Raw genomic sequence first — 20,418 nt, 5'->3', positions numbered from 1 at the left:
CCAATGCTCTTTCTTTGCAATGTGTGCTGTGTGTGTACGCGTGTGTATATCTTTCCCTTATCTCCTTTATTGTCTAATAACTCCGAATGGCACCAATGGACCCATTTTCCCACCAACATCTTTGCAGTGCAATAATGAGGACCTACAGTGTCTGCAGTATGACTGGATATATTTTCACCTGAGTGGATTGGAATGATGATGCTTCTGTTACTAAATTAGCAGATGTTATGACTACTCACTTACTGTGGTAAATGTGCAAACACATTGTATGCGCAAATGATCTGTAAATGTGTTTATCATGATCATCACATTTGTTGATGGATGGTTGGTGTTTTTTCTCAAGCATTAGTATTCAGTATCTTTTTAATAGTGAGAGTCAATTCTAAAGCAAAGGGGAATTGTTAAATTCAAGTAACAAACTATCAATGACTGGCCCAGAGGGCTCAAAGAATTTTTCACACGAAACTGAATATTTTAAGCAACTGGCAGCTGCATGGGCCAAATGCAGCCTCAACTACACTCTGAGTGGCCCCTTGATTAATTCTAGAAAAGAAAAAGAAAAAATTGGAGTGTGGGTTGACATTACAAACAGGCTTCCTACAATGGATCCTTGCCACCATTCGTAAAAAAAAAAATCCAATATTTTGTTTCTATATTTTTAAAATATGTTTGTTTGTTTTTTTTCTCCGTGTTGGTTTTTTGGGGGTATCAAATCTGCGTTTTGGTGGAAATTAGAGATTTATCAGCCTTTTCTGTAGAATATTTTGTGTTTACAAAAATAATTATTGTTGTTAATATTAATAATAATAATAATAATAATAATAGGCGGCACGGTGGTCGACTGGTTAGCACGTCCGCCTCACAGTTCAGAGGTCGTGGGTTCGATCCCGGCTCCGGCCTCCCTGTGTGGAGTTTGCATGTTCTCCCCGTGCCTGCGTGGGTTTTCTCCGGGCACTCCGGTTTCCTCCCACATTCCAAAAACATGCATGGTAAGTTCATTGGATACTCTAAATTGCCCCTAGGTGTGATTGTGAGTGCGGATGTTTGTCTCTGTGTGCCCTGCGATTGGCTGGCAACCAGTTCAGGGTGTCCCCCGCCTACTGCCCAAAGACAGCTAGGATAGGCTCCAGCACGCCCCGCGACCCTTGTGAGGAGAAGCGGTACAGATAATGGATGGATGGATGGATAATAATAATAATAATAATAATAATAATATCATTTTTCCAATGCATTTCAATGGGCGTCAATTATATGCTTGTGACTATTCGCGGCCCAGCCCTGTCCGCTGCGAATAGCAGGGCTGCCCTGTACACATTTTAAGTTGTAATGTCACTCTTCACCATGAGATACATGGCTTAGTTTCTCGGACTGCTCTATAGTACAACATGAGTTAGCCCATTTTAGGGTATTTGAAATGGCATGTAGGACAAATATAGAAAAAAGAGTTATTGCACTTAATATTGGTTTGCTGTTCAGCCGTTTTGTGCCATCCTTGAATGGTAATTTTGTGCAACAGGGTGTTTGCGCTAGAGGGAGGGGAAAAAAATCACAGTTTGTAACAATTTTGTAGCTTGCTTCAAACCGTTTGTTGTTGAATAGGGGACCTTTTATACACGAATTGAGAAATGTATTATATACAACACACAGCTAGCTAGATAGGTAGCCAAAATGCCATTTCCATTTCTGTCATTTGTTTCTCTACTGTTACACATTGAGGTGTCACCAGAAGGCAAGCACATTTGAAGGGTAATGGGCATGCAAGGGATGACCTTTGCCCTTCACTTCAGACAACCAATCAATAGCCCTGTATTCTACAGATCACCACCAATCAGTGATGTCCTTTAAAAAAAAAAATCCCCACAAGGCACCTGTGGAGTAGTCTGACTGGGGAAAAGCATCTCCATGGCAACAACATCATTACCAGAATAGCTCTTTCCTTCTCTCTCTCTATTTCTGTCTCCTTTGCGCTCTCCTTCCTTTTATTCCACCTCCACAGCGCTCTCTGTTCTTGATCTCCCTCTCTTCTACTGCAGTTCTTCTACACTCTTCAACATCCATCATTTCTCACCAGCCTTCCATCTCTATGGCTCACTTGCGGTCTCTTCTGTCTCACTTTCTGGTGCTTTTCTCCCCTCGATCTTCCTTTGCAAGTCCTTCTTCTCTATGTCTTTCTTCATATTTTTTTCTTTTCACTTTCATTTTCTATTGCCCGTGTAACTAACTTCCTCAATCATCCCAGTCTATGAAAATATGAAAAGCATAAATTGAGTCATCATTTCTCATTTTCTTGTCTTTCTTTCTCTACGTGGGAGTAAAGGTCACAGGACTCAGCTGTCTGTACAGTTAGGTCAATAAATATTTCGACAGTTGTAGAGTTTTTATGATTTAACTTCAAGCATCCCAGAATCCCAATTGATGATTATTATAATTACTAATTTTTTTTTACACAAAAAATATGACGCTTTGAACATGTTGAGTGCCTTTTTTTAGGGTTTTGAAAGTCTTGCTGGAAATTTTAAATTTATCGACACTTGATTTCTTATTTTTTATTTTTTATTCTATTTTAATTAGCAAGAAGAAAACAGGTGAGCCGTGATTGGTTGTTACTTGAGCCCTGAGTAACTGTGATGTCATTAGCAGTCGACAGTTGTGACAAAATGGCCGCCCACTGAGATGGCTAAAAACAGGTGGATTTTGCTGCATAACTCATATTCCACAAATTACAATCTTAATCGCATTGCTGTGTTTAGATTAGAGGAGGCTCAAAGACCATAATATTGTGTAGATCATTTTTGGGTTGCCTTATTCTTTAAATACTGAAGTATACAACCCTGATGTTGGTATTACATGAATGAGCCCCACAAAATCAAATGACGGTATTTTAATTCCAGTTATTATTCCTATGCAGGCATTGTTGCAAGACTGCAAAAACAACAACAACAAAAACGAATATACTGTAGTTAAAATGACAGTGAAGGTTTTCGCGCACATAGATGCGGGATGAACCTTTTTGTCTTTATTCTTTATCTGGCCTAAAGTGGAGCTTTACAAAATATGGAGGGGTGGAGGTGCGTGGGGTCTCCCCTGAGGTAGGCCTAGCGACGCCACTACCAGTAAATTGTCAACAACTACTTTGTTTATACAATAATAAGTAGGGAGTAGTTGGGTGAAGCATTTAAGATTAACTTCAACGTAGCTCTGCTGGTCTCGATCCTGTCTGTCTGCCATTCTGTCTATCGGTTTCCATTGGTTTCTACGGGGTCTATTTTTAGCCTCAGCAGACTGGTCACGTGGTAAGAGGAGGACGTCAATAATGTTGTTGTTGGTGGTGGCGGCGAAGAGTAGAAGGGACGGGGGAACGTTAGCGAGGAGGACTGTAAATATGGAGGTGGTGAAACCGTAGGAGGTGAGTCGCGTCCAGGTTGTGGAAATTTCACGTTCCGACCGTTGTTGCTTTGCGTGGAGACGTTGCGAGCCGCGATGGGAGTCGGAGCCGGGAGGAAGACACCTCCGCACTAGTACACGTTCCAGGAGGACCCTCCGACATCCACGGTAACCGTGCACTGAGAGAAAGCCAGTTCGTGCGTGTGCATGTGTTTCATTCGTGACTGTCCCGCTAGCTTCCTTTCATTGCCTAATTGTCTAGTGAATTGTTGCGTTTGCTCAGCCGTTAACCACACTTGGCTAACTTGCAAACACTCTGCTATGGCTAGCTAAAGGACACAAAACTGATACTGACTGATAAAACACACGCATCATAAAACAACAACAACAACAACAGCAACACATCGTAGCTACTTTCTCCCACATAACATCTACACGCGTTGGCCCTCTAGCCGTTTATTGAGTTTGCGTTGAAGTGACAGCTTGCAGCTAACGAGCCAGGGCACAACTTGAAGTTGTCAGCCTGAAGTAGGCAACCAACAGTCGGTCTTCTCCAGTACACGCCTTAAGCTAACAGCTACCACTCAACAACATCCTGCTCAATAACCTCACTAAACGACTTTGGATGACACGAGTATTAGCGCGCTATTATCTTATTTATTTACGTAAGCCATTTGAGAACCGTGTACTTTGATGTTCTGATATAATATAATACATTATGTGACTGAAGGGACTTAATTGCCACAGCTGGCCAATTCTTTATTCACGCAATCTTGATAATACTGTTGGTGTAGACATGAAGAAAAAAAATCCCTCTGAATTTTTTTTTTTTTTTTTTTTTTGATGCATTCTACCGATTGACTTCTTTCTTTACCTATGAGTGATTCTGTAAAAAAGACAGGGTCAGGTTTCAGAAAATATTTTTTACTTGGGGGAGTGGGGGAGATGCCATTTGTCTTTTTTTAATTTGGCCTTTTGGTTTGCATGTCTGCCTCACTGTTATGAGGTTCAGGGCTTTAATCTTTGCTCCGGCCTTCCTGTGTTGAGTTTGCATCTTAGCCCGTGCTTGCCTGGGGTTTCTCTTGGTACTCTGGCCGGCTTTCTCCTACATTTTAGAAATGGGCTCATTCGATTTTGAATGAAGATGCTGTAGTATTAGCTGCTGAATTAATAGTAGGTGTGAATGGTTGTTTGTCTGTACGTCCCCTGCAAGTGGCTGGCAACCAGTCCAACTCTTTCTCAAGAGTCTACTGAGGCACGCTTCAAATCACCTCCGATCCTAATGAGAACAAGCGTTATACAATAAATGGATGGATATCTATTCCGTTGTCAAATTGTTGGCATTATAATTATAAAACCTATATTAACCGTATATGCAAAGGTTTTGGAAACATGTTAACTCATTCACTGCCATTGACATGTTTATTTGTCTTTTCACAGTCGAGCCATTCAATCCCAGCAATTTATTTATATTTTTTTTATCAATTTTTTTTTCAAACCTTAGTTAAAAACGTCTGGCAGTTAATGAGTTAGCAGTCGGTGTGTAACAAAAAACTATTTGAATCAGAAAATCGGTTTTGATTCAGGTGATTCAAGTGCATGGCGTCAAACATAATTGAAAAGTTCCACTTTAAAATATATCGAGATACATATCCCATCATCATCGTAAAAACAAGATGCTCTGCCTTACATGAGAGTCTTACATTTCTTTTCTCTGAAGTCAAGTCAGTTTATAAGTTGAAGTAAAATGCAAAAAGCACTATAACATGTTCTCAACATTGGGTCTCAATCGTGATGTTTGGCAGTGCCGAGAAACCTGTGAGAACCAATCCACATTGAACACATCAGACGGAATGAAATTAATAGCAAGTGGAGCCGTGGCAAGCCGAGTTGGTACTACTCAGCAAAAAACGGGCATACGTTCCATTTCCGCTTCTGTAGTTGTCGTTCAATCAACCGATGACATTATTTATCCCCAGAGGGCAATTAAAAGTCACAGAGAGTAGTAGAGTTACAGTCACCAATAAATAATGCACATAATATCTAAACATAAGTCATGTTTGAAGCGCTGCAATGACACCACGCTGGAGCAGGGAAGGACCCGAGTTCAGCAGAGGAATCACTGATGGAACAAATGTCTTCCGTCTTCCGTCTTTAGCGTCCTACAAGCCACTTTGCAGCCTGCGCCTTGTGGGAAGCCACTCAAACAACGGGAACAGGGTCTCTAATCTGATTTTAGAACATACATTTGTTATTCTGTTCAACTGTGATCAGTTTTGGACAGAGAAAGAGACAAACCAACAAACACATCATCACATTTAAATCTTTACCATCACTGGCAAGCTTCTGTGGTGGTATCACAAAAGAGCCTAAGAAAGAAAATAAAAACGGTAGAGGAATTAAACCTTCTGATGCTCATCGGGCTCAAGTCTCTCGAGAGTTGCACAGGTGGCAAAATGACATTTTTAAGAATGAGGTCATGACGATTGAATGCAGGTTAACTTGACAATTACCGGTAATCTTACATTACATGCATAATTACTGCTGTAACTCCTGTTGATATGTTACATGGGACAATTGGAGGAGGAAGTTACAGTTACAATAATAAGTAGCCAGCATGTCCTTGAAGCCTTTACTGACTTGAAGCAGTCAGTAAAGGAAGTAAATACTGTAATCACTTTTTATCAGTATTTCACAACCCTCGTGTTGAGTGAGGATGATAAACCTCATACTGTGTATTTTATTTTATTTGGCTGTGACGAGTACTCTTAAATGGTTATGGTAACCATGTGCTTCAGATGCTACTCCGAGCACAGTATGGACAAAGTATTTGAAAATTTAAATGTACCTTTTTGGACAATTCTGTGCTTTTAACCTTGTGGTAAGGTCTTATAAACTGTTTATGAGATTTCTAGGTGCAGGTTGATGACATTTTCTTAATTTGTTAGTGTTTGTTTACTCGGCGGTAAGGCTGCCAAGATTAGTCGACTAGTCACTACGACAGTCGACGAGTCGTTTATTTACATATTTATTTAGTTGGAGCTTTGTTTTTCTCTTGAAACTGCCTCGTCCAGCCCATCTCCCTCAGGCTGTAAATCTTAGCAGTAGTAATAAACCGTGTCATTCGTGATAGAAACAGAAGCATTGTGGGTAGTGCCCCATTCAGAATATTCTGATCCGATCATGCCCATTCCAAACAAGATTTTATTCCGAACGAGAGGGGTGGAGCATGTCGATTGATAACTAGATCGGCGCTCATGAAAACACTTATTCCGAAATTTTGGAACAAACCGTCTTTACGGCGCATACGCGTTTCTGTCCTAGTAGAAGCAGAGAAAGCGAAAGACATCGCAGGCGCTAGAATGAACTGGTACATTTGCAGCAGCATTAGGAAGTGTTAACTCGACATCAAACGGCAAAAAAAAGTGAAATAATGTTCATGTTTAGAGTAGAAATAGACAGAGCGATGTTTTGTTGACACGAAAGTTGCTACTACGGCTTCTTCTACTACTTACGGTATATTCGTCCAATCTGTGCATGTCAAAATAATTTGCTCCCACGGAAAGTGTGATGCATGAACACGCAAGTCCTAATTGGATCAATATTTTTAGTGTCCATGAAAACAGTGCATCCGATCGTAATTTTAATCCTAGTCCTGATCGGATTAAAGAAATGTTGTCCATGTAAATGTAGCCTCTGTTCACATTTGATGGTGTTGGTCTAACTTATACCAGTCATCATGTCCTTTTCATTATTTTTTTTTCCTTTTGAAGTCATCTTAGTCAAGAATGATGAAAATTCCGATGCATGCAGTCCTCTTGCCTTTAGCAATAACACGTCTACATTTATGTCACGTGTCATCTAAGACTGAGTCGTTTTAGGGTGTACTATATCAGACAAGGCCACATGTATCAATCTCTCACTAAAGGACCAGATGGTCTTAAAATAAATACCATAAAATTTGCTGGCATCCTTTATCACACTGTCACACAATTTTATTTTATTTTTTTTTCACGTGCCAAAGACAATTTAACGGTTTCTGAGTAATTCTGGGCATTTCTTTGAATTATCTCTAGTTTTAGCGATATTGATATTTATTACAATGAATTGATTTATAATTCCTTTTGGGATATTAATAAAAGTGAAACAAGCTTGTTGTGTACTGCTAATATTGCCAAGTTTTCCGATTTTTTAAAATTTATTTATTTATCTATTTTTTTGCTTTCACCCGAAACATGGTTTGCATATAGAAGGCTCTCTGTGATAACGCTTTCTGTCTTTCATGATACTGCATCAAAAATGAAAGAATACTGTATGCACATGCTTGAAAACACAGACAGCCTCAAAGTTGTAGCATAAAGTGAATACCAATGTCAAAATGTATGTAGTTTTAGCTTTTCTGTGAGACAAAAGCATTGAATACCTCAAAAATTAGAGCCACGTCATTTTTGGATTCAGTGGCATGAAAATAGTTGGAAATTTCTTGGCGCCAAAATGTTGTGCTGTCAGAGTGAATAATATTAATTAATAAAGATTCAAAACGTACCATCCATCCATCCATTATCGATACCGCTTATCCTCACAAGCGGGCATGCCGGAGCCTATCCCAGCTGTCTTCGGGCAGTAGGCGGGGGACACCCTGAATTGGTTGCCAGCCAATCGCAGGGCACACAGAGACAAACAAACATCCACGCTCACGCTCACACCTAGGGGCAATTTAGAGTGTCCAATCAACTTACCATGCATGTTTTTGGAATGTGGGAGGCAACCGGAGGACCCGGAGAAAACCCACGCAGGCGCGGGGAGAACATGCAAACTCCACACAGGGAGGCCGGAGCCGGGATCGAACCCACGACCTCTGAACTGTGAGGCGGACGTGCTAAACAGTCGATCACCATGCTGCCTCAAAATGTACCAATAAAGTGTAAATGTTTTTAAATCCAGGTTCAAAACTATGCTCTTTTCCCATACCAATAATTAAAGTCTTTCAAAGCATTTTTAAAACCAACCGTTTTTCATTGGTTAGATATTCAACATTTTTTACTTCAACTATTCTATTCAACTGTGTTTTCCTCTCTAGAAATATGAGCAGAGGCGGTGTGGCCATCGGGGATCCCGTCCCCGTTTACGCTTCGGCACGTGACGACCGCGACCCCGTCGCCGACTACGGTTTTGGTGCACGACGCGTCAGGTCCATGACCATAGATCAGAAGTTGTATCATTTGAGACTTCATGAATGAGATGATAAAGAGATGCGCTTGGTAAAACACCAAATACCTTCAGTTCATGTATTACTAAATCCCCACCACCCCGCAATGACACCTTTGTGGTGTTATGACTGAGGGGCCTTGAGGTCACGGTCTCTACTTGTCTCGGTCTTGTTCTGGACTGGGTCTCGACTCCCCAAATTCTTGGTCAATTCTGATCTCGGGCAAGTTTTGGTATCTCGGATAGTCTGGTCTTGAGCACAACACTAGTCGGAAGCTGTTGCAGGCAAGTGACGTAGAGTTTATAATAGTGAGCATGGTTGTGAGCATCCTTCTTATTAATAAACGGGCTCTCAGAACACTCTATGCAGTTTAAATCTTCCATGTCAGCGCCTCCCAGAGAGGCTTCAATCCCTCTGCTGATCGTCTGGTTGGAAGGACTTTGAATGAGGGATTTGCAGCTGTATAATGTACTGTTTTCCCCTTAAAGCCCACAAGTCAGATCTCAGAGGTCAAGGGTGCATTAGGCGCATTAGTTGCATAATATCTCCACGGACTGTGCAGTACAACCCACTTTAACTTACAGTGTCCAGATTCGATATGAGGGTCATTCTCCTAAGGGTTTGACCAAACAGGAATAAGCACTTTTGTGAGATGAGATGCACGTTTTCTAAATGTTTGTTTGTCGGAGCGCCAATGTTGCGGTCAGCAGGGGTGTGCTAAACGTTTGAGATTCGTGCGTGACGTACTTACTGTACGTATATATATATATGTAAATCCACTAGAAGGTGAAACGCTCCGATGCTACATAGTAGCTATGTAGCATCGAAGCTAACCCAGTGTACGCCAGCTTGGGCTGCGTCGGTGTGCGTTAGTAAAACCTCACTTCTCTGAGCCTTCATAGCCGCTAACTTGGCCAAAACCGAAACCTTATTTTCAAAATGACAGTATAAAAACTATAGGGTAGACGATTTTATATAATATTATACTTTATTTATATCATATCGTTCATATCTGGCCTCTCATGCATGACGCTGGAGTAGAGCGAGCTAGCTCACCTCCGATTTTGATATAATGCTTAGATAAGTATATTAATGTTATTGCTACTTAGAAACGAGATCACAGGGGTAGGATATGCAAAATAAGGTTCATATAGCCTAAATACGTAATTTAATTGGAATAATTTCTCCAAGACCGTTTAACAGAAATGTAGAGGGTGGAGCTTTTCGATACTCAAGTTTTAAAAAATTCATCCCCGGGCCAGTTTAGTACTGGGGCTTGATACATCCCTAACTGTTGTCAACATTAAACCTTTGTTAACTGTACATCAACATTTTAAGTGCGTATAAATGTCCAAGGAAATGTTTACACTGTTCATAATAAAAAAAGGTAAAAACAGTAAAACACTCTTTAAACACCCTTTTAAGGCCTACGGTTAATAAAATTAAAGGTCTCGGCCTCACAGAAACGGAGCCAATCTTTTTTTTATTTATTTTTTTATAAAGTTTCCCATAAACACGGAAAAGCAAACCACACACTCAGATTTAATCTTTCGATGCTGGCGGAAATGAGCTCTCATGGGGTGCGTTGACATCACACGTGATGGGCTGACATCCCATATTATGATGTCGCTAGTTGGATCTTTGACATCAAGGAATTCAAGAGTGTTGTTTTCTTCAGGATGATGTATTTGAAGTATGCAATAACTTTATGCTGAATATGCAACTTTACACTTTAAAACGTGCGTTTTGACAGAACTGGGCACTTGACCGTTTTTTTGACGGCCAGTCCTCCATCCACTACCTGGGTACCCTTCTGCCCTCGTCCCTCCGTCCTTATTCATTAAAATTATCGTCCTCTGACCCCGTCCGTCCTCGTCCTTTTAAAGCGGTTCCGTGCTTACGTCCGCGCCCACCCACCAAAACAAGAGGGATGCTAACGGCAGAGGTGTATTTAAAGCTCAATAGTCTGATAATTTACTATTCAAATCCGCTTACCTTATGGGCACCCACTTCTGGGTTCACGGTTTGACGAACCGCTTGCCAACACACGTATGTGTGTAAGGAGACGAAGTAAGCGAGTCGTGAGTTGTAATGTAACTGCTTTATTTAACAGCGGTCATTGTTTAGATCTCAATGCAACGGACGTGAGAGAGGTCAGTCTCTGAACGGATGGGCGGAGACACTGGGTCCAGGGAGCGCTTCCATTGGACAGCCCTTCGGGTTGCTGATTGGCTCGCTGGTTTCCCCTCCACTTCCGGAGCGCCGACTGGAACACCATCAGTCCGCGTGTGGAGAAAGAAATCGCGCAGGTGCAGTTTCGGTGCTGCTACATGTGGATGCTCAATTAAATCTGGCGGCGCGGAGCGAAGCACCGAAAATCCGCCCATTCGGCGGGCCTAAAACAAATAAATCTTTTTCCCACTTCGCCTGGCGGGAGCCAATAAGCATTGTTGATTTGATTGATTAGTTGGCCGGACTAAAATCCACCTCCGCCCTTGCTTAGTCCCTACCTTTTTTAAAAATTGTCATTCCCCCGTCCTCCGTCCTGGACAGATGCCCATTTTTGGGCCGACGGACCGTTCCGCCCCCCGGGACGGAATGCCCAGCTCTGGCGTTTGGACAGGAAAAACATCAGATGATCAATAAAGCCTCCGAGGCGAGCTGCGGCTTTCACTTCACAGCTCGTCCTTTCCTTTCTCTGTCCTGCTCACTCGCACTTGTTTGTTTAACCAAGAAATGCTCAGGTGAAACGTTACCACGGCAGCCAGCTCTTTTGGTTGCCAGGCAGCACTTCCTGCTCCTCTCCTGCATGGGAGGGGCCAGGTATTTTAGGAAATGCTGGTGTGAAGAGGAGGAGTGAGAGTGAGAGATTTCTATTTTTGTTGATTCTTTGGCAACATTGGGAACATGTTCTAGTGAAGTACACAGACACGTGACTCTAGTGTTAACGCACCATATACTTAATTTTCTGTCTCCCTTTCTCTTTTTGCCTTTTGACCTCTGGTGCAGTTGGCCAGCAGGTTAGTCTGGTTAGCTCCATAGGTTGAAGTGCTGCACTCTGTGACACACGCGCACACACACACACATTCTCATGCTATCCCTATTGCTCTCTCTCTCTCTCTCTCTCTCTGTCACTCTCTCGTGGGGCGTTTCATCCCATTATCTTGGCACTGACACGCAACTAAGAAGCTGGAAAAGAGCCACACAGTCATTGTAGCCAAATTCAGGACACTCTAGTAGATGTGTTTGTTTTTGACACTTCCTCAAACTGGATGGATTGTCGGGCTGCTCAATGTTAATAACCTCATGATTTGATTCTATTTAGATTCTTTAGGTTGTGATTTAATTCGCACAATGCATGCCCAGGGCCAGCGCATGAGTGTGAGGATGCGGACAAAAGATTTTTCCATCCCATGCAGAGGTGATAATCGATTAGTAGGGCTGGGAAAAAATATCATATCACGATGTATCGTGATACATTTTAAGGCCGATACCAAGTATCGATACGTTGATGTAGTATCGATACTTGCGATACCTTATGTTATGCTTTACACGTTCTATAACATACTTTTAGAACATTTGAGGTCCCTAAAGTTGAGCTTTGTGAATGGAGTTTTATTTATTGCACTCCTGTGTATTAGGAACAGTTACTGCCCATGTCTGAGTTTGCAGTATTATAGAACATTACTGCATCATACTGAAAGCTGTTCCAAATATTTTTCACTCTCATGTAACTAATTGAGGTAGTTAATATATTAGCCACCGGTTTCATTTTTTCAAACTATAGTTACAGCAATAAAGTAGGGTCAATGCGTTAATGCCTCTCTGAGGCATAATAATAAGGCAGTGTTTTTGATACAGGTCGTGTTGAGCTCATTTGATTGAAAAGGTTTACGCTACACTATGTAAGCTTTGTGCAGTATGTGAATGGCTGAACTTAATGAGCACACAATATGAAGCATTTAGGCTCATTTGAGTCAGCAATGCATCTTAAGTTGTTCTTCTAAATCACATTATACCTAATTAGTCTGAGCCTCACACACACACATGCGCAAAGTATGTTGTCATGCATTTGAGACAATTCCTCAGGATGCTAATTTCTGCAAGGGGTTTTCTTTATGTCGGTTGCTTGGAGCCCTCTTGCAAGTGTTGTTGTTGCTAATCCAAATAGGGCCAGCAGGTGGCACCAGACTACTGAACAGTCCAATACAAAGAGCTGTGGAATTGGTTCCAAAACTGATGTTCCTCTGTTGGGCTATTTGAGGTGCAAATGCCAGTTTGTAACGATCATCTAAAAAATTAAAACAAACAAATAAATACATATCAGAAGAGAAACGTTTTTTTTTTTTTTTTTTAGTTAGATTGTTCTTTGTTTAACTAAATATTACTCAAATGTTATCTAGCTTTGCATTTTGCATTTGCATAGTTTGCACAGTTTACAGTCTCTCTATGCGTCTGGTTAACTTTTTAATTTTCTAGTTGACTTTTTCGGGACCCTATAAAAGTGTTCACATTGGATCACACCAAAAAAAAAAACTAGGTAAAGGTAACATGGCCCTGACACAAGAGAGCATCGGCGATCATTGGTCTTTGAACAAAACATGCACAAAAAAAAGCATATACAATTTCTTCCAATAAACAATTTAGTACTGTTACTGTACATTTGTGATTTTCTTTCTTCAGATCCAAATTGTACAGGGTGACCCCACAAAAACGGGCCCCAACTTTCAAAAGACACCTTTTTTTATTTATTTATTTTTTTACAGAATGAAATGCAACTTGAGGTATAACTAGTTTATTGAGTTTAGAACAGCGCATTAAAACATTGTACTCATTGGCCTTATCTTCTTCAGAAATCCATTTCAAATGTATAAAACCTGTTTTTAAGTCATATCTTAATGTTCTTTCTTTTTTTTTTTTTTCCAGAAGAGTTTACACTGAGGAGGAGGTGTAATTCATCCGTTCATCAGTCCATCCATCATCTGTCCTGCAACACATGGCTGACACAGAGGACCCACTTTAACACACACGCACAGACTTGAAGGATCAGAAAGCAAAGGCCAAATTCAGCCCCCATGAATTCATCACACACCTCCGGTAAGTTTCCATTGATCCGTTATAGCAGCTGTGAGTAATTGTTTAACAAATTTGTTTGTCCCCAGTGGTGAGTTTAGTACTCTGTAAAGTTGACTGAACAAAATGCAATTTCTGGCTGTGGTCTGCATAATGGCTTTGTAATTGTTGTTGTTGCTGCTGCTGTTGGCCCCAACGTCCTTGTGAAAATGGACCTTTGCCTTATAGATTCACTAATGATAGTGAAAAATGATTTTTGTGGCTACCTGGCTGGTGTCTTTTCTCACTGGGACGTCATGGGATGACATGGGAAGGGGTACACAACACCTTACAACGTACAGGGTAGTAGAGGGGTCACAATTGATCGCTGAATTGACAACGGATCAAACATCAAATTAATCAACAAGTGTTTTGATAATCGATGAATCGTTTGAAGCCATTGTTGCTTTGCTAGCAAAACCGATGGCGCAAAACTGCAGAGCGCAGAGATCGGCGTGCTGGTTTTGCACGTGATCGTGAACGTGGATGTTTGAAGTCAACTCTTGCAGTCTGAACTATGCAGAGTGATGAAGTCACCAAGGCACCTCAGTCCCTCCTCGACTGAGCGATGTCAGTTTGTCACACTGACTGTAATTTGGTTGTCATGGGTACAGATATAGCACATGCACGCATGCACATACACAAAGACACAGTGTGACTCCAGTGGTTGATGCGCCTCAAATAGAAACGCAGAGATGAGTCATCCACTGAACTACTGCAGTACACACACACCTTCAGCAGATGTGTTTAGTATGTGAGACCACTGAGATGTCAGATATCTTACTCGTTTTCTTTTGCAGGGATGCTTGGAAAGGCCAATAAATAATTTTGCATTGCTAAATGATAATGTTGCTGAAGGATACTTGTTTTTTTTTTTTGTTTTTTTTTGAAACTATCTGAATTTTGTCTTTGCATTCTGCCTGTGAGTCATACTGAGGCATACGCAAAGTCTGCCCATGGACATACAGAGCTGTTTACACAGGAGGTGAGGATGATGAGGGTGAGGGGGAGGTGGAATGAAGGTGACGAATTAATGAAAATGTTTTAATGAGATTTTCTTTCCTGGAAAGGAAACAGTCGTTTAGGCAGCCTGAGCTTAACTAGAAGAGTCCTAACAATTCGCCTTCATATTATTTTCATTCCATTGCAATTCCTTAAACACTGGAGCACTTGAAGCCGCTTCACTTTGGAATCAAGTGCTGAATGGAACAAACAAATACTATAAATAGCAGCCAGTAGTTTCAATTAATAATATCCACACTGACAGCAAAGTGCGCAGTGCAGCTTTTGCTTGAAAAGCCAGCTTTCACGATGATGCTTGGTGGCATCTCCCAGGTGCTCCACTCTAAAATACTGCTTTTGAACACAATCGTATTTTTTGCAGTTTCAATTCACGTCATCGCATTTGGGGAAAACAACACTTGGGGTTATGTGTCTTACTCAGTTCCATGACTTTTCTCCCCTTATGATGTTTTGCAGGCAGCTAGATACCAATATACTTTGCCTCTAATAGTATTGAAACAATGAGGCCAATTTCTTTATTTTTGGCTCCAGACTGTAAACATTTGGTTTTGACATCAAAAGATGAATATGAGACAAGAGACCAACATTTTAGTGTTCATGTCCAGCTATTTACATCTAGATCTGATACACAGCTTTGAATATAGCATTGTTTGTCACACCACATTAATTGAGCAGACGTTTTGAACTTGTTTGATGTGAATAAAACTCAACACTCTATTTAGTTAAACATCATTTAATCGATTAACTGCATCAAACTGTGTCAAATGGGCAAAAAATAATAAATGATAATCACAATTATCTTGATTCATGTTTTCTGATTTCACCAACGCTGTTGTTGGTTTGGGGGGGTTTAGTGCCTTCAGTTTACTCTTCATTAGACAAAATGTATGCCCAATGGCAGCAGTCTCCGACCACATGGCCACACAAAAAATATTTTATTGATCATCAATTTTTATTTCGAAAATCAGGTGCATCCACCTGTGCCTCTGTACACCTCAAACTGCTTGTCTGGGTCACGTGATAAAGTAGTCAAACAATAAGCCCGCAAGCTTGCAAAACGAATAAGAAAAAAATGACGACACAGAAGAAGAGCTGACACTTGCAAGAAGATTAATGCTGCATTTAGGAGACAATATCAGCAGCCCCACTTAAAATTCGGTTATATCTTTATAGGTGATTCTCACACGCCAAGCCTACTCTGCATGACATGTAGCGACAAGCTTGCAAATTAGGGAATGAAGCCTCCAAACAACATCCAGTGTTTGTTAAGCGGGATTTTCTGTGAATGACAGCAACCAAAATAAAATTAAGGAGTAGACTAGACACTTGGTTAAGGAAGGATATTGGCTATGTTTACATGGGCAACAGTTCTTCAATCCGATCAGAGTTCGGATTACAGTTATGATGTGATTTTTGTGACACTAAAAATATTCATCCGATAAGGACTTGCGTGTTCATGCATCATCCTTTCGATCGGAACAAATTATTCTGACGTGCAGATTGATCGAAGATACCAGAAATTGTAGTAGAAGAAGAAGAATCTGTAGCGACTTCCGTGTGAACAAAAATCCCTCCGTCCATTTCAACATTAAACATTATTTTGCGTATTTTTCACGTTTGCGCCGTTACGTTACTCACATGTAAACCACATGTGCAACTGAAAATCAAATAGCTTTTCTTTTCAATTTTAATTCGATGCACATGTTCGAATTAAGTAAATCCAAAGGATCTTTTTTTCAGTGTAATGACCAGTTCAGTCTTGCGCCCGTCATGTCTTTTGCTCGCTCGGCTTCTCCAAGCTTCCTGGAATAACAGAAACGCGTATACTCATGCCACAGACATGCGCGGTAAAGACGGTTTGTTCTGAAACTTCGGAATAAGTGTTTTCATTCACACCGATCGGATTAACAATCGACATAAACCACCCCTCTCGTTCGGAATAAAAATCTTGATCGGAATGGGCTTGATCGGATCAGAATATTCAGAACGGGGTGTTTGTATGAAGCATTTTTATTCCGATCAGGCTTTTAATCCGAATAAAGGTGTCCATGTAAACGCAGCCACAGTTCTCATATGTTTTGGGCTCTAAACATCACCCCAATGGATTTGAAAAGAATTGAACAAGATGTGCTTTAACTGCAGACTTTGAGATTGAATTTCAATTCAGCCAAACGATTATGATTGTTAATTTGACCCATTACTTTTGGTCGTTAAAAAAAGTATGGACAAGCTGTTCACCTGATTTGGATAAACTCAATCGATTGCAGTTAAAGCATGGTGGTGAGTTGTACAAAGTAAGTGAGCGAGATTCCACTTTTGATGCAAAAGATGCTTCGCCGGAAGGCAGAAAATACACTTTGGAGAACGAGTGGGATCAGGACGTGCAGCAGACAGAAGAACCACGTCTACTTAGACCGTGGAGCAACTTGTGCTAATCTGTGATCTCAAAACAAGAGCCCGAAAATAATGTTTTCTCCAAGTGGCGAGTCGAGGGCTAGATAGGACGACACAGATGCCACCTTGCTCCATTGGACAGTCACAGCCACCTACAGAAATGAAACACGAACAGGTTGCCGCAGTCCCAGCATCGCCGGTTGATTGACAGGTGAATTGTGGGAAGTGCAGTCCACAACCATGACATTGCTGTGCATCCTTATTCCATCCCATCGCCCGCCTCACCCGCCAGAGGCTAGAGGCTTATCTCTCGCTCTTGCTTTCTCTTCTTCTCTCTCTCTCTCTCTCTCTCTCTCTGTTTGTCTATTTATATCTCTAACTCCTCCTTCACTCGGGCAGGCTATTTTCATCTCCAGTCCCTCCATCACACCCTCCTCCAACTCCCATCTTAGTGCCTCTTCTCTCGTCTTCATCGGATGAAAGCCGCAGGAAAGACTCGAATGGATGACGGTGTTCCCTTTTTGTCATGAAAGGACAAAAGCTGTTGGGGACTTTGTTTATCCGTCTTAACGTCCTCTCCACCCAGTGATCTACTTTCTGCCCTCCCTCCACCCCCCCCCCCCCCCTTCGTTCAACAGCTCAGAGAGCGCCACGCAGCGACTTTCGAATGCACTAATACACACACCAATGACTGTCAGACAGTGAATATCAGCTGTGTGACCAGCACTTATTTCGAGTGGGTGTATGAAGGTTGACAGACAGTGCAGAAAAAGCCTTCCCTTTTTTTTGTGAATTTTCAAATCCGGGCATTAGAGGATAGGAAAGGATCCTGGGCTGCTCATTTTTCAGGAAGGATCGCATCGCCGCTCGTCTTCTGCCGCCACAAATTTCCTTGTTTTTCTTTTCCTTTTCATGTCATTCGCTTCCTCACCCGCCCTCCTTGCTTCCATTTCCCTCTCTCTATCGTTCTCTCAGCACTTGATTCTAATTTTGGAAGCATGGAACCTCGGGGAGTGCTCTCCCAGAGCTATTTATGTCCTCGCCTTTCCTTATCTTCCTCCTCTCCTCCGCTCCCTCTCATCAGACAGGAGGAGAACAGCGTGAGGATCCTTTGATGCAGGGGAATTCAGCGTCTCCTTGTATCTGTTTTGGCGCGGCGTTATTAGCTGCGGGAAGTAGCGAAGAGGCAGCTGCGGCTCTCGCCTCGTCCATCCTGATGCAAACCGACTGCACAACTTCCATCACTTCACAGTCCATGGATATTTTGGAACTTTTTGCAAAGTGCGTTTCAATGATTTCCTCATAGTCAATTTTCTTCACTTTGTCCGGTCAAGACTTGGATTGGATGCATCGGAGGAGGCAAACTTTCTAATCGGAAAGAGTGGCTACTACATCCTACAACATACCAGCCGTTATTATATGTGAAGCAACTTGCTCCGCAGGGGTCTGGACTCCAGATGAGAGAGGAACAACAAGCCTAACTCAGCGTGGGCTATTCTAAGGAGGCTGTTACAACTGGTCTTTCGTAGGGTAACGTCTTCCAATTTTTCCTTTCATTCTCATGTCCAGCCGAGCCAAGGGAAAGGGAAGACACTCTGCATCACAGAAGAGGATCTTGTCGGCCACCGCCAGTTTCAGGCGAAAACCAGAATAAAGCAGGCATAAGCTGCTTGAAATTCAAGAAAGTGTTCCAAAATAAAACAACACTCTATGGATTTTTCGATGGAATTTCCCACTTCATTTTTGGAGTTGAGAGAATTCTTTAGGAGAGCAGTTTTCAACTTAAAAGCTTGTAAGTGATTACTCATATCCTGCCAAAATGAGTAACCCACACTTCTTGAATACATGGCAGTATTCTTGAAAAGGACTTGACTCGTTTTGTGAGAAAATAGAGCACTTCTCTTCTTTTGGCATGCTGTTGCATCCCACGGTGTCAGGATTGTGCACCATGTTGCAGACCATTTATGAGACGGAGTCCTGTTTTTCTTCTGCCAGCGCAGACAGCCAACAGCCTCTGGAGCTCCTGAGCAGCAGCAGCAGGGGCTCCACCACTGCCATGCCCACAGCTGGTGAGTCATCTCAGGGAATGGAGATGGGGAGGGCAAGGGGCTTTGCTGGAGGTCTTTTGGTTGCTCAGCCTTAAACGCTTATACAGTATTGATGTTTGGAACATGCAGAAAGGTCCAAGTTCTGCTCCACAACGCTTTCTGATTAGTAGTATCTTATAGCTGTATTGGGGTAGTATTTGTGGAGTGACAAGACAGGAAAAAAGGGAGGCGGTTAGGAGGGACTGGCATTCGACAAAGGTGCAGTGAGGTGAGCGGAGCTTAGAGTTGGGGTTTGATGCCAACAGCCAAGTATATTTGGAAAAAGACATCCGTACATTCCCTCTTATCCCCTGCTCGGTTGACATATTGATTTGTGACACTGACGAGTCGTTCTTAAGGAAAAGAGTCTTGTGAGCAATATACTGTACACGAGAACCTCCAAAGTCCAACACAATTGTATTTAGGATACAAGTCAGCATCCAGTTTGTGTTGTTATTATTATTATTATTTTTTTTTTTTAGATATTATAAGTTGAAATAATCTGTTCCTCACTCACACTGATGCCATCATAAGACCTTTATTAACTGTGAAGGCAATGTTTTAAGATATAGTTTAATAATTATAATTATTATAATTATGATTTAACATTGTTATCATACTTATTTAAAAAACAAATGAAACTAAAATAAAATGACTTGGCCCGTTATGTAGGTGTAGTGAACATGAACGTATTGTTTCCTGTCCTAGTTTAAGTGAGTGTAATGAGTTTAATTCCCTGCAAAGTGAAAGACATATGCCTTCTAAATTCGACATACCAGAGAGAATAATTCTAGAAAAAAACTGTCAAATTTGAATGGTTAAAAAAACTTGCAAATCAAATCCTTGTCTCTGCTCCCAGATTCTGTGGGCGTGTCCACTGCATGCACTGAGACCACATCCCACTCAACTGCCATTCAAATAGCTCGACTTTGGCCTGGAAAAATGGATAAACGTCATCCGACGTCTTTCATATGCCTTCACATATAACTAACTACATGGTTGAGCCGCAAAAATATATCTGCTTAAAGCATGCGGTGGCTGGAATATATTCCACCAGGTCGTTGCTGGGCTTTTTTGACAGCGCAACAACGAGGCACTCTAAGGCGGCCAAATCTGGCCAAAGCCCCAGTCCACACGCTGGCTGTCAAGTCAGGCTTTAAAAAAATATATATATTTGTCCACCCTCCTCACTCTTCCACTTTTTTCTGC

The 20,418-nt window shown here is 41.6% G+C and overlaps 1 protein-coding gene across 11 annotated transcripts in view; it reads left to right on the top strand.

Moving 5' to 3' along the window:
- Positions 1-3,212: 3,212 nt before the first annotated feature.
- Positions 3,213-20,418, top strand: part of hdac5 (histone deacetylase 5) — a 48,465-nt gene continuing 31,259 nt past the window's right edge. For 2 of the 11 annotated variants that reach the window (XR_015090092.1, XM_086055304.1), the window contains exon 1: positions 17,827-19,191. Coding sequence is in view for 9 of the 11 variants with exons in the window: in XM_086055304.1 (XP_085911430.1) it covers positions 19,035-19,191 (157 nt within the window). In the remaining 2 variants the exon portion in view is untranslated. Of the gene's footprint in view, positions 3,553-8,464; positions 8,646-10,722; positions 10,903-13,519; positions 13,691-17,826; positions 19,192-20,418 lie in introns of those variants that run through there. The other 9 variants (XR_015090093.1, XM_086055305.1, XM_086055311.1 and 6 more) reach the window with 8 other exon arrangements.

This window comes from Filicampus tigris, chromosome 16 (genome assembly GCF_054856515.1).
Source record: "Filicampus tigris isolate MCC_2025a chromosome 16, RoL_Ftig_1.0, whole genome shotgun sequence".
NCBI lineage: Eukaryota > Metazoa > Chordata > Actinopteri > Syngnathiformes > Syngnathidae > Filicampus > Filicampus tigris.
The sequence above is the reverse complement of the archived record's forward strand: the minus strand, read 5'-3'. Positions and strand labels throughout refer to the sequence as shown.